We start from the raw sequence: 14,613 nt of genomic DNA, 5'->3' as shown, positions 1-14,613 counted from the left end.
GGCAAGGACAGAGTACACACGGGCCGACATCTTTGCTGGTAACAACAAGTGCATACCATTGAACAGGCATCACATGTGACAGGCAGCACAATCACTGTCGGATCTTTTGCATTGTACTTACTTTATTATTTTAATCCAGTGTTCGATATTTTTCACATCGTATTCATAAGGTATGCGTGAGTATTGACGTCACTCTCTGTTCTATTTTAAGTATTAGTCATTATACACTAAATCACGATTATACAAATATTGTTTTGATTTATACAATGTCTTTTAAACTACAGGGGGTTGTTGATCAGGCGTTATACGCCGACATGACGTCATTCTTACACGTGCTGTTGCTATATCTACTCTGCGTATGCGGTGTTGAAGGTAAATATGTGTCCGAATGATTGCAAACTAACAAATGTTTATACAACAGGTAATATCTGTCTACATCGAGGCAAAGCAGTAAAAAACACAAAACAAATACTAGTGTTAATTTGCTGGTTGACACACCTTGTAAATATAAAGTCAGTTGAAATATTGAAAACTGGTACCTTTGGTTTGCGACAACTTGTCAGTGAGAAAGCGATAAGATGAATGAAAAAAGAACCCATAATTATTAATAGAAGGCACAATAAAAAACCTTGGGAGGCAAAGTGAACAAATCAAAGACGGAAATACGTAAAAGACTTTTATAGAAAAAATGTGACACAGTCATAACTAGTAAACAGCTAGTACACGCCTCAAACCACTGTATGTATATATAATGAAATGAGTAAGCGGGAGAAGTCACCTCTAAAACTGTCAGTATTGCTTTCGATGGAATCGTTAATTGTAAATGTATTAATCGGTAATTGCTAATGTGCAAGTCATTAATTCTTGATGTGTTAATCATTGCTTCTTAATGTGTTAATCTTTAATTGCTAATGAGATAATAATTAATTGTTAATGAGTTAATCCTTAATTGTTAATGTGTTAATCATTCATTGTTAATGTGTCAATCCTTAATTGTTAATGTGTTGATCGTTAAATGTTAATGTGTTAATCCTTAATTGTTAATGTGTTGGTCCTTAACTGTTAATGTGATTATCGTTAACTGTTAATGTGAAAATCCTTAATTGTTTATGAGTTTATCATTAATTGTTAATGTGTTAATCGTAAATTGTTAATGTGTTAATCCTTAGCTGTTAATGTGTTAATAGCTAATTCTAGGAGAAAAGTGGCAGGATGTCAGCTATCGAATCATTATCCCAATACCATTCTCATTAGGTTTAAACATAAGATGGTCTATCTTTCCTATAAAACATTTATAGATAGTCAGTCGTATGTTCTATGACATCGCGGTAAGTTGTAGGGTTCTTATAACGTTATGAATATCTCCTGTCAGTAATATCCATTGTTGATGTTACAGCTGTAGATACGGTAACGGGGTGTCCAAACCCTGGCGGCCCAAACCAGCACACCGTGCTGGAGAATCTACCTACAGGTTTGTATGTTACAATGACAATTGTTGATCATCGTAATGTTTAAAATGGTAAAGAAAATTATTTTTTCAAGCATTGACTCTTCATAATATTTGTATCTGTTTGAAATACCTGGACTAATTAATTTTTCAGTTTAAGCTTAATTATTTACATGACAATCTGTCGCATAATCTATTGAGATTAAGCAAATTGAACACCGATATTTTTTTTACTTGATAATATATTGTATTTGCGGTATGAATATCCTTGCAGGAACGGAGGTGATCATCTTTAAGAATATAACAAATATAACACTTTCCAGGACAGAATCATACCTTAAGGTGCGTTCGAAGGGACTTGGAGAGTTTGCTGTCACAGTGCAGACACCTTACGACTTCGAAACACTACAGGTTAGATTATTCTGTTACTTGGATGTTTAATAGCTGTTGGTATTAAAGTAATGCATTCTAAAACAACAGGAGGTAAACGTTTGACGAACATAAATAGTATTCAACATACCATGTGTATTCGTAAACATAATGCACCACCGGTGTGCATTTGATATGTGTACTTCGTATCGTAAAAATACCATATCATATACACTGACATGTTTTCTATCTTTAATATTGTTTTAGATACAGTTAAGAATTTCTTGATTATACATGTAAAACAGAATTTGTGAATAATCACATTTGATAAAGCTTCAAGGTTTCAAATACAGAACACTTGCTGAGTTACATTATTACATTATATCAGATGTATATAGTCCAGAGATTGAGGGACGGTTAAACGTGTACTAGACATTTTTTTATTATTTTATTTTTTTGGTTTTGTTTTTGGTGTTTTAATAATTAGTAAAATAACCCCCAAATACCAATTACACACATTATGGTGCTGGTGGAGTATATTGTGTAAATAGCAGTCTTACTAGGGCTGCCAGGCTAAACCGTCATGAGATGTTGTATGCATAAGAATGCTTTTACATCACGATTACTCATGTCGCCAGACTACTGGAATTTGTCAATAAGTCGCCTAGCAGTAGGAACAGGAGAAAACAACTTATCAACCAACAAACAAAACATTTTAATATATCGTATTTTTTATTATTACAGACAAAAGTGAAAATCATACATTTTACATGTATTTCCATCGACGGACACCGCGTGGAGGTTTGCTTCATTATTTGTTTTAATGATCTGCTCTCTCGGTATTCTATCAGTGTACTCAAGTGAACACATCCCTTTTGAGTAATATATACAGGATATTCTATGATAATGCCATTCTAAACTCACCTCAAAAATAAGTTAATGACACAGCAAAATCTCTAAAACTAAATAAGTACTCATGATAATGTTAATTGAAATATTATGAAATTAATAAATGTAAAACTTTGTTATCTCGAATCGTTAGATTAGTATCACAAACAATTAATATATCTATACATCTTGTTTTTAAACATAAAACGCTTTATTTTCAGGGCTCGTTAAACATTATAGTGGGTAATCAGATAGAAACTCCACCAGTTTTCGGAGGGAGTAATATCACATACTTTAATATACCGGAGGTATGTACAGATGCTATTAATCAGAAGATGTATATATAAATGAGTTGTATTATGTAGCATTTTCCATTTAAAGAAAAAAAATGAAATATGTCTTTGATTATTTCTTGATCATTGATTTCGTTTCAAATGTGATTGTGTGCCCAATATTCTGTTTTCCAAGAATACATTATATTATAGGTATTTATTTCTGTACTACTATTACATGAACTAAAACCTCAAGTTATACTGCACCGATGTAATTTTCGAGGTTTTCCCGTTTCTTCCAGAATTCTCCACAAGGCACTAAAGTTGGCACACTCCATGTTACCGCCACAGAAATTGAACCATCTACGTTTGTTCTTTTCACTCTTGTAAGTAGTTTATATTGATGTGAAGTTTTCTTTTTCCGGAAAGTACACCATCATCTAAATCGGTATCGGAACAAGTGTTAGGTTTGATTATGACGTAATCATCACACCCATTCATTAGCTATGAAAAATGATGTATAATAATTTAGCTTCCTTGATACCTCGATGTCCAGGTGTCCTGTCTCTTAAATATGATAATAGAAGTTCGTAATTATTTGGGGTGCATTTGTAATAATGTGTATCTCTTGATCAATCTTGAATGATCTTGTCGGCTTCTAAATTGGCACGGGTAATACGTTGTTCATACTTTAAAATAAATTTGATGTTAAAACAATGTTAAAATCATTTTACAAAGACATCAATTTGTTTGAAATATCAATGTTTTAGAATTAACAACCTGACCACAATATAAGTCAGGTGACACAGGTCACATACTCAGGGGATGTTTTGTTAAGTGATTACTTCATTGATATATGAATTTCACGCTTAACAACCAAAAGCAAACAAAAACAGTGTTATGTTTAACAAGTCTGAGTTATTACGAGTTTTTAATTCGTATTTACATAAATGTTTGAAAGAATATACCATGGAAAGGTTTTCATATTTGTTAATAGTTATTTGTCCGAAAGTTTAAAACCATGAACTTGCAGTTTCCGAATCATCAAGTATATACAATAAACAACATACAGTCACTTGGTTACTATATTGACAAAAGCGTGTGTGTGATAGACAAGTGTATGTAACTTTACTAACCAACATTACGTTTTTGTAAAGACAAGGTATTTCTAATTGTTTCATACGGCACTAAGTTGATGTGGTTATGTGTGTTTCAGACTAAGAATAACACACCCTTCAGCGTTGACTGGCCTCCGAACGGTGTAGTGGAAAGGTACCGTACCGCTGTGATATCAATACACAAACCAGACCTATTGGACTACGAGACTACTACCCAGTACACATTGACAGTCACTGCAAGGGTAAAAACTCCTTCGCTGTTTTTTCCTTTCTAAAGTTAGACTTAATAAACATTGCCTATGGGACAGAAGATACCTCTTTATACGTCCATAAAAAATCAAATATGAAAATTATGAAATTCATTGATTTTTTGGGCTTATACGCCTCCAAATATTACATTAATCTATGATATATTATACACTGTATTATACACTAACATTACATGTTTTATTACAGAAGACTACTGTATTTGGCAATTGCCACTTGACTGTGAATTATATGTTTGTATAACATAATATCAATACATATATCTAATAATATTACATTATGCATTTATATCTTTATTCCATGATATTATTATCTATAACATGTAATTAATCTTGGATTTATTTATCTGTATGTTTATATAACAAATTACCATTTGACTTATATGTTGTAGATCGATGGCACGAACATATCGTCTTCTGCTACAGTCATTGTCAATGTCATGGATGTAGACGATCTTCCTCCAAAGTTTCAAAACCCTAATGGATATGTACTAACCAAACCTGAAGCGGTGGGTTATCCTATCTAGGAACGCTGGATTTTCATTATTGTTACACCGCATATAACACACTTTACCGAAATATTTTTCTTAAAACATGCACTGATATGCATTTTTATGATGAGCTGTAAGAGAAAATATGTATCACGTGATATAAATCGAGGCAAGTGCTCTTCTTTCTGATGTCGTTCGTATTTAATTTTATCTTTAAGAAAGTGAAAATACACCTGATTGCTAAGTTAACTCTTTCACATTGACAAAGTTAAAGTTGTTCTTCTTTAGGTCGTTTGTTCTGTGTATAGTTACACTTTCATTCATACCATAGGCTAACATTATATGTATATTATTCAAATGTCCACTGACCATTTTGCACCGATATCAGCCTGTCCGAGCATGCGTTCACTAAAATTCAGACAAGAACGCAATGTCTAAAATTTCTTAATTACCTAAATCTAGTGTATTGCGGGCCCGAGCATCATTTCTTGTTTATGAATGGGAACAGCTTATAACGATAGCAGACATAAAAAGCACAGGCTATGAAAAGCAAACAAAGCGGTGAAGTGACTGATATTGTTCTTGATCTGTCCTAGAGAAACTGCTGTTCTAATTAATGTGCAACATTATGAGCTTAAAACAGTGTCATATAATATACATATGTAAAAAAATTGTACAATCAATTATTATTTTGTAGATGTACAACCAGGAGGAAATTATCCAGATGGTGGCTGTGGACGGAGATAAGTCACAGAAAAGTACCATTAACTATTCCTTGATCAGAGGTAAATGTCGAACAATATATAAAGCTAAAATTTTATAATCTTATAATCTTATAAATGTTATTAGTTTGAAGACATCATTAGACATTAAGCAACCTAATCATATATCTCAATATATACATATCGCTGTTCTGATATTTTAATAAAAAATTCATTAATATTTCGTTAATTGATAACTATTTCAGTTCGCTTGATCTTTCGATTTTACGGGAAATAGTTCTTAATCAAGTTTGTTTTCTGAGTTCATATGTTCGTCCACTTACAGTATTCCCGGAAACATCGCTATTTCATGTAAACAATGGAACAGGAAAAGTGATTGTTAATGGAAAATTAGACAGAGAGACATGTAAAAATTACTTGATCCTAGTCAAGGTAAGCGAACGCAGGCACAGCGGTGTCAGAAGGACATAATACAATTTCCTGTTTCTAGTCAAAATAAGATATAGCAGACACGAGGTTAGGAAGACAGAATACACTTCCCTGTTTTTTGTCAAGATAAGACATATCACACATGGTGGTTAGGAGGACATAATAGACTTCCCTGTTTCTAGTCAAGATAAGATGTAGCAGACACGAGGTTAGGAGGACAAACTATACTTTCCTGTTTCTAGTCAAGATAAGATGTAGCAGACACGAGGCTAGGAGGACAGAATACACTTCCCTGTTTTTTTGTCAAGATAAGACATAATAGAAACGTGAAAAAAAATCATCCTGTCTTTTGACTACATGTACATATTGGTGGTTTAAAGGGGTTTCACTGTAGTGAAAATTTGTCATGCAGACACATTCTTGTATACTCATTCATATTGAGGTATTCGTATTACTAGCACATGCCACGGTTACTTTGTGCTCATATTTTGAAAACGTTTAAGATGACAAGCAAAAACATGAATTAAAACACTCATTTTCAAAACGACACATGAAAATATTTTTGGGGTATACATGTACATCATGATCTCTCGTAAAGGATCATCAGAAGGCGTTATATGATGTGTCGGTGTGAGAAACGTTTCTGTTCTTAAATCAAATTAAGTTCTGTGCTATATTATAGACAGTTCATATTACTATTTTGTTAGGCGTACCAGGTAGACCAACCAGATTTGCGGATAGATGTGACCACACTGAACTTGACGGTATCGGATGTGGACGACAACCCACCTGTGATAACATCGACTATGTTTAAAGCCAGTATCCCGGAAAATACTCCCAAGGGTGTCACTGTCCTCGCTGTGACTGCAACAGACGCGGATGAGGTAGGACTAACACGGATGTGAGACCATGGAGACGGAGAGCGAACTAGAACCCATTCATGCATATGTGTAATTAATGGTGAAAAAAGATTAATTGATGGCAGCAGACATTCTCGCCAAAGTCATGACTTTTATTCATATCAATGTACCGTCTGATAGAAATACCTCTGGCATTTTTTTTACTGTTATTATGTGTAGCTAGAACTCACGTTACTATGTCTGATCTACAGGAATTCATCCACGACTTACTATCAGATAGCATAATTTCACCATATTCTTTTACTGGTTAAAAACACGATATACTTTTTCTAATGAACGTAGTGTTTATTTTGCAACAAGAATAAATAAACAATAAAATGTTCATTTTGTATTGTAGTTAAAAATTTAATGTTGACTCTTGATAAAACATTGTAACGACAAGAAAAAGAAAAGATACACTTAATTTGTATTTTGTACCGAAAAATTCTAAACAAATTTGTGACACCCGATCCTCGAAAACTGACATTCAACATTGATACATGTTGTCTCGAGCTGATTTCGTAATATGTCATAATTATCAATAAAAAAGGATTATATGATTGGTAGCTGTGTCTGGAAATTCAACTTTATCGCTGGTATTTGTGTCTCTGTGCAATAACACCTTCAATGTAACTACATCGCAGGCAGAAGTGAAACATTTAGCTAAATCGATGATAGCCGTATCTATATTCAGTAACATTTTTGGCTATAGCTGTGTTTGTTTCCAGTATCATTCGCCCCTTGTTATATCTTTATCTTCTTAATCTTTCATTGTTTGTCTTTAAAAACAGGGAGAAAATGCTAAATTCCAGTACAAGATTGAAAATCATGTTAATCCCGGGGGGTTCGAAATTGACAACCGAACTGGAATTTTGACTGTTAAAAACAGCACCGTTCTAGATCGAGAGACCTGCGCAAAGTGGACGTTGAAGGTAAGAGACACTATGATGTATATATCGATATGAACGTCACATTTTAGTGTTTTGTTTGGCGATTACAATCTTGTTAGATGTATATTTTACATGTTACCTCTCCTAACTATGATCCCCTTTGGACGGAACATTATGATCAAACTGTTACGATGTATATTGTATCATTACGCATTTTATGGTGATTAACAAATGCCATTAATATTGTTATCAAAAACACCACAGATAATTTGTAACAAATTAAACTGCAGTAGAAATATACACTACAGCTCAAGTGTATATTATCATTTAGTTGATTTCTGCTAATTATCGTTTAATCAGTGAAATACAATTGTGAAAATTATTTTTGAAGATCGTGGTATGGTATTACAGGTATTTGCAGTGTCCATCCGGAACAGCAGTATAAAAAGTAACGCGGTGGACGTGACCATCACCTTACTGGACGAAAATGACAACAGCCCGAAGTTTTCCCATCCTAACTACACGTTTACCGTCAACAAGACCCTGTCAATACCAGGACAAGTCGGCACGGTATGAAACCTGGTCCGAATGATACAGTTTTACATTTATATGCAAACAATGATGATTTCATATCCAAATGGACAGAGAAAGCAACTTTGGCTTACAAAATTGTTTTATGTTGAAGGTCCTGGCTACTGACAAAGATGAGTCAAACAATGGTGTTGTTAGGTATCATTTAGAAGGAAAGGAATCCCATCGTTTTGCCATTAGAGATCAAAATGGGTCTGGCTTGATTGAGGCTGTAGCAGCATTAAATTCTACCTTCGAACCCGAATACAGGTTCACGGTAGTAGCGAGTGACATGGCAGCTTCACCTTACAGAAGGTAGATATAAGTCATATATGATAAATCTGTTCTAATATTCATATATAAAGTTTTTAGTAATAACATAGGTAGCCTTTGATGATATTTAAAAATAAAGACTATAAGATATCTCGTGTGATTCTTTCACTACTTTAGCAACGTTTTGTCTAATGTCGTCATTTTGACGGAATATTTAGATATAAGAATATCTCACAGAAACTCTAGTGGTATACCTAGGTTATATTATACATGTAACATAACTCTCATTATGTATGTGCCATTTAAACCAATGCTGCGTCAAAAAATCTGCGATTTATCCTATTTCAGGTACAGTTACGCTAAAGGCAAATTTATTCCATTCATTTATGATATTTATACAACTCGCCAAGCCTCGTTTTATCGTTTATTTTGGAAATATTTTGTACATAAAGATAACACAAGTACAATACAATATGGGAAAAAATGTGTAAAGGCAACAACATAGATGTGCTGAAAGAGGTCGTCACCTGTGTTGTTGAACTGACAGAAAAAATTAAAAAAAAAAGTATTCAGGACAACGAATGAGTACAGGTTTGACTTAATCATGACATACACTTACTGTATTTTTAGAGATCTTTGATATTTAATTTCATGTCTTGCCATGTCTTCTTAATGCGATGCTCTTCATTGGCATTAAACCACAAGTTCAACTTCTATGTTACAGACAATCGTCAGTTCAAGTGAACGTACGCGTACTAGATGTTAACGTAAACGCACCTGTTTTTGTGAATATGACACCAAATGTATCCATCAAAGAAGATATTGATATAAACAGTGATGTCCTCTGGGTTCAGGTAAGTTTGTGTGTAATATAATGCTTCATCACTAATGTGAGAGTATGTATTGTTTGTATAATGGTTGATGTTCTAGGTTCCTTCTTTTGCTAATAAACAATGTAGTTTTCTTTTCCAATTCTCAATGCTTTTTCACTAATCTGATACAGGGTAGGCCTATAGGCTAGTAGTGTACGGAATGTTTTGTAGATACAGCAAAACATCTATTAAATCACATGTTGAAAACGTATATAGATGTGTACATACTCTAACGCATAAAACTAATATTGCGAGATCTTCCCACCGTTCTGTTTTTGACTGACGACATCCCGACATCTTGTATTTGTGTGATGACACCCAGTCATCCTGTATTTGTCTAGTGTCACTTAGTATTCTTCTTGCGATACCCCGAATCCATGAATATCTCTGATCAAACCTTGACGTTACGAAGCTGTTGTCTGTCTAGTGACACATTGACGTCACATTGTCTTCCACTGGCGTTCCTCCAAAGCACTTATTTGTCTGGTTACACACTGACTTTCTGTAGGTTTTTTTTGTAATTTTAGATCTCAACGTTATATATTTGTCTGACATCCTATGTTCCACTAGTTAAAATAAGGAACCCTACATTTATCTTGTGACATACCGCCATGATACATTACACTGACAATACCTCCAAAGTCGTGCATTTGTCAAGTGACACACTGATGTCCTTTGTTCCACCGGAGACAACACGAAGTTCTGCATTTGTTTGGTGACACATTGGCAATTTGTATTCCACTGGCGATGCCCCAATGCCCTGTATTTGTCTGACAAAACCCTGACATCTGACATCCTGTATTTTTCTGGTGACACCTCAACATCATGTATTCCAATAACAGTACCGTACCCGAAGCCTTTTAATTAGATGACATTTAATATCCTGTATTTATTTTGTGATACCCTGACATCCTCTATATGTCTGGTGATACCCCGACATCGTGTGTTTCATTTTAGAATAGTTTATTGGTATAAACAATCAATAGGATAAGACTGCAGGCTAAAGCCTATATATGTCTTCTCTAAATACAACAGGGTGGAAAGACATAAAAATATTACACCATAAACATACATACGTACGTACATAATTATTTCATACATACAATCATAACTTTTGTGTTGACAGACTTATCAATTTTAAATTATGGGAGACAACTTTGTTATTTATTTTTATACTTTTATGTTATGATTATAAGAAGAGATTAACAATTTACCAGCTTTTCAGTTTACTATATCTCATGATATTTAATGTGTATTACATGCACTTTCTCTCCCATATAAATGGGGTTTCGGCCAGAATGTCCGTGCTATAAAAGTTAGACCTCTCCCACTTCAGTAAAGGAGGAGGTACACATAAAGCACATTTTTCTTATATCAAAGGATTATTATTCTAAATAAAAAGGATATTCAGACCAAGATAAAGAACTGATCAGAGCTGTTTCCTTATATGAAGATAACTGAAATATTGGGAATAATTAAAAAAGAACAAATAATAATGGGGAAAAGTGGGAAAAGTAAATAACAATTAACCAGCATATATCTTTACTAACAAAAGTTTAATTTACTATGACTTTGGAAGGATCTCAATTTTTTCCAATTGCTATTTGTCTTAGTTTTAGATTTTTTCTATAATTTCAACTCATGTCGGTAGATATTTAGTTTGACATTAAAGTTTTTCTGTATCAACAATATACTTAATAACAGCATCAGACAATTATTTATTGATTGTTTGGTGCCATCCTGTATGTGACTTGCGACAATACCAACGTCATTTGATAAAATGAATAAACCCTATAGCTCTGTATATGACTAGTGTCATCCTGATATCCCGTATTCAATTGGCGACACACCGACTACAACCTTCTTTGTAAGACATCGTGACTTATATTTTACTTTCTGATGTACCCAGGCTTATGACGAGGACCCAAGTGATCATCTTACGTTCATGCTTTCCAATGTGTTGGATTTTACACTCCACAAAATTGACTCCAGAAGGTAAGTATTCAATATGTTCGTCCAACGTTATATCAGTTTATCGCCATTTACATTTGTATCTCGTTTTCTTAGAAAGCTACTGTGCAAAGAGTACATACAAGTCTTTGAATGTAATGACAATGTTTGTTTAGTAAGTTATATAAAACCAATGAAACACTAGACCGGTAATTGGCCTGCACAATGTTTTCTGACTGTCTATTTGTTTTAACTGTTATTAATCTAGGTCAAAAATTGTCATAAATAAGGCTTTGGACAGGGAGACTACACCCAACGGATACAACATTACAGTGAAAGTCACTGATTCCGTGCATGTAAGTACATGGTTGTTGACCTTTGCAATGTACTCGTATATCAATTGTATACGCTGTCCTTTGTGCACCAAAACATGTCATACAGCATTTCTATTTGTTCGTTATGTTTCCTGTATAAAAATTACAACGTGATGAGCACCCCATCTCCGCAGAACACTAAAACACTATAAGTACAGCGCTATTTTAAAGTGTACTTTGTATCACAGAATTAAACTAAGTAGATATCAGACTTTAAAAGCTTAGTAACTGTCGTTAAAAGCTCAGAGAAAATATGACTATGATTATCATCATGTTAAATAAATATGAGTATCATCTCACCTACGTATTCTTTCTTAAACAACAGACATCAACGGCGACTCTATCTGTCAATGTAGAGGATATAAACGACAATGCCCCCCAGTTCCAGTCTTCAACATATAACTTTACTACTCCCGAAGAAGAGCCACCGAGAGTGATTGGTCATGTTAAAGTAAGTTTGATATTTACTTATTCCTCTGTATCTATTGCTATGGAATATAAACGCTGTGGACTAATATTTCTAAAACTACGTATGTATCACCAAAGACAAATCAAAATTATGTATAAACCCAATTTAGATTTAGTATAAGATATGTAACTGTATGTACCTTTTGAAATTTAATTCACATCAATAAGATCTTGTTACACTTATAACAATATTTTAACTACAAAAACTTTCAATCAGTAATTACATATTGTTGTGTATTTTCCTACGAGTGGCCACAATATACAAGTATTAACTGAATTAGGACATATAAATAGAAAGAACCGATATTCAAATTTCCATTTTACCATGTATTAATCTATGTATGCTACTTTTGTTATTTTCAAGGCCACTGACATAGATATACAAAAGAATGGAATGGTGCACTACACACTCGTGTCTCCATGGTAGGAGCTCAAATGAAGACATTATTTTGCGTTTGTCATACGTATTTGAAGTATGGTTTAAAATGCCTCTGAATAATGGTATAGAAATGTATAAGATAAAGTTTATGCATATCGTTGACTTTTCGAATTAGAATACTGAAGATATACGTAATGATACAACACATATTCTCGTATAGTTTTGTGGCTTCTTAAGGAACACTGAATGGGCAAGATGACGATAGGAATACAATAAAGAAGTTAACAAAAGGAATAAAAAGAGACCTTGAAATGCGTTGATTCATTGTTGTGTAGACCCCTATTTTACATGCATACTTTATGATTGTTTCGGCTAGAAATCGGTGAGTTACCTATATAAAAGTGTCAATTATTATTATTATTGCAAACGTTGTATTGAAAGACATTTGTATGTATAACAAAGCCCCACTTAAGAGGGATCTCATTCTCCACAAACCTCATCCATACTATTGCTTTGATCGTGCCTATAAATAACCCTACATACATGCACCTATATATACAAATACATAAATATTTTAGGTAGTGTACAAGCATTATATTGATAAATATACAATTTGATCTCCGACATGCTCTCCCCATAACATCTTTGTATCTTTGATTAATTTCAATTATAATTTAACCATTCTTTATTATTGATAATTCATTTTATAACATAATTATTAACATCATTGGTTAGAGATGATGCTCTCTAGACACATATTCATCAAACTCAGATATGCTTAAATACACATGTATCTATACTAACTGTCAAGTATTCTAAAAAGATAAGTGTATGATAACAATATCGTCCAAGACATAATGTTAGTTAAATATCATTGTGAAAAGAATTAAATACCATAATGATAACAGTTATATATCATTATGATAAGTGTTATATATTTTTACCAGGAATGCAAACTTCAGTGTAAATAAAACAGGAGATATCATTGTCACCTCGAGACTGGACAGGGAATCACTAACATCAACTTCCGGCAAAATTACTCTCCTGGTAATGGCAGAAGATAGCGGTACACCACCTCTCATGACAACAGCCACAGTTATTGTACAAGTGGAAGATGTTAACGACCACGCCCCTCTTTTCATCGAAAAGGAGGAAAACATTACTATTGACGAAGGAAGTTTCTTAAACACTGATCTACAGGTCTGTATATTTACTATGACAATGAATCTCTCTTTTCAGTTATAGATTTTACATCGAATTATGAGTATGAATTGAACAATTATACAGCTTTTCTATAGTACCAAGGCATACTTTGTAGGCATATGACGAAGATGAAGGGAAGAATGGTCACATCAGTTACAGAATCGGAAGTTCAAACATCTCACTGGAGATAACAAATGGAACACTGCGGTCCAATGCTAGTCTTACATATGGGTTTTATAAGGCGGAGATTATTGCTTATAACGATGTGCCCTATAAACCACCAGCAGTAGCAAACGGTACCTTGACGGTGAACATACATGTTGAGGTGCGTGCGAAAATTGATATTAGAAACTGATACAATTCTATTTAAAATTTCTTTGACCTATTCATCTAGATTTGGACATATCTGTCGATCACTTTGGGTTATCTTCAGTCGCCTCCGAGGTTTAAAGATTATACCCTTGACATCTCTAACGAGTCATAGATGGACAAAACATATGTATGTTGCAATTAAATTAATTGTTTGACTTTACTTTATCTTATTTAAATTTGTTTTAAAGGTGCTATTCAATTGTATCTTTTTGGAACAACCTTTGAAAATATTGATTCCTGAGACGAAATAGCTTACCCCTTTTTCCTTAGTGGTATCGTATTTCTATTTATTTTGCAATAAATTCAAACAACTTATTTGCTTCTTCACTCTCTTCGGCAATGGATGCTGGATGCCAAATGA

The 14,613-nt window shown here is 33.6% G+C and overlaps 1 protein-coding gene across 1 annotated transcript in view; it reads left to right on the top strand.

The window, feature by feature from the left end:
- Window positions 1–314: 314 nt before the first annotated feature.
- The window catches only part of LOC132545708 (protocadherin Fat 4-like), a 53,270-nt gene continuing 38,971 nt past the window's right edge, over window positions 315–14,613 (top strand). Inside the window, exons 1-20 of the mRNA XM_060209397.1 lie at window positions 315–372; window positions 1,397–1,471; window positions 1,722–1,858; window positions 2,926–3,012; window positions 3,279–3,362; window positions 4,193–4,336; window positions 4,753–4,869; window positions 5,549–5,636; window positions 5,899–6,005; window positions 6,710–6,886; window positions 7,693–7,833; window positions 8,203–8,361; window positions 8,477–8,676; window positions 9,359–9,488; window positions 11,416–11,501; window positions 11,725–11,812; window positions 12,156–12,281; window positions 12,663–12,721; window positions 13,625–13,877; window positions 13,996–14,205. Of these exons, the coding sequence (XP_060065380.1) occupies window positions 315–372; window positions 1,397–1,471; window positions 1,722–1,858; window positions 2,926–3,012; window positions 3,279–3,362; window positions 4,193–4,336; window positions 4,753–4,869; window positions 5,549–5,636; window positions 5,899–6,005; window positions 6,710–6,886; window positions 7,693–7,833; window positions 8,203–8,361; window positions 8,477–8,676; window positions 9,359–9,488; window positions 11,416–11,501; window positions 11,725–11,812; window positions 12,156–12,281; window positions 12,663–12,721; window positions 13,625–13,877; window positions 13,996–14,205 (2,526 nt within the window). The remainder of the gene's footprint in view (window positions 373–1,396; window positions 1,472–1,721; window positions 1,859–2,925; window positions 3,013–3,278; window positions 3,363–4,192; window positions 4,337–4,752; window positions 4,870–5,548; window positions 5,637–5,898; window positions 6,006–6,709; window positions 6,887–7,692; window positions 7,834–8,202; window positions 8,362–8,476; window positions 8,677–9,358; window positions 9,489–11,415; window positions 11,502–11,724; window positions 11,813–12,155; window positions 12,282–12,662; window positions 12,722–13,624; window positions 13,878–13,995; window positions 14,206–14,613) is intronic.

Source organism: Ylistrum balloti, unplaced genomic scaffold (assembly GCF_031769215.1).
Source record: "Ylistrum balloti isolate Yb309-2 unplaced genomic scaffold, AGI_CSIRO_Ybal_v1 Utg369852, whole genome shotgun sequence".
Lineage (NCBI taxonomy): Eukaryota > Metazoa > Mollusca > Bivalvia > Pectinida > Pectinidae > Ylistrum > Ylistrum balloti.
This window is presented reverse-complemented; position numbering and strand designations above follow the sequence as displayed.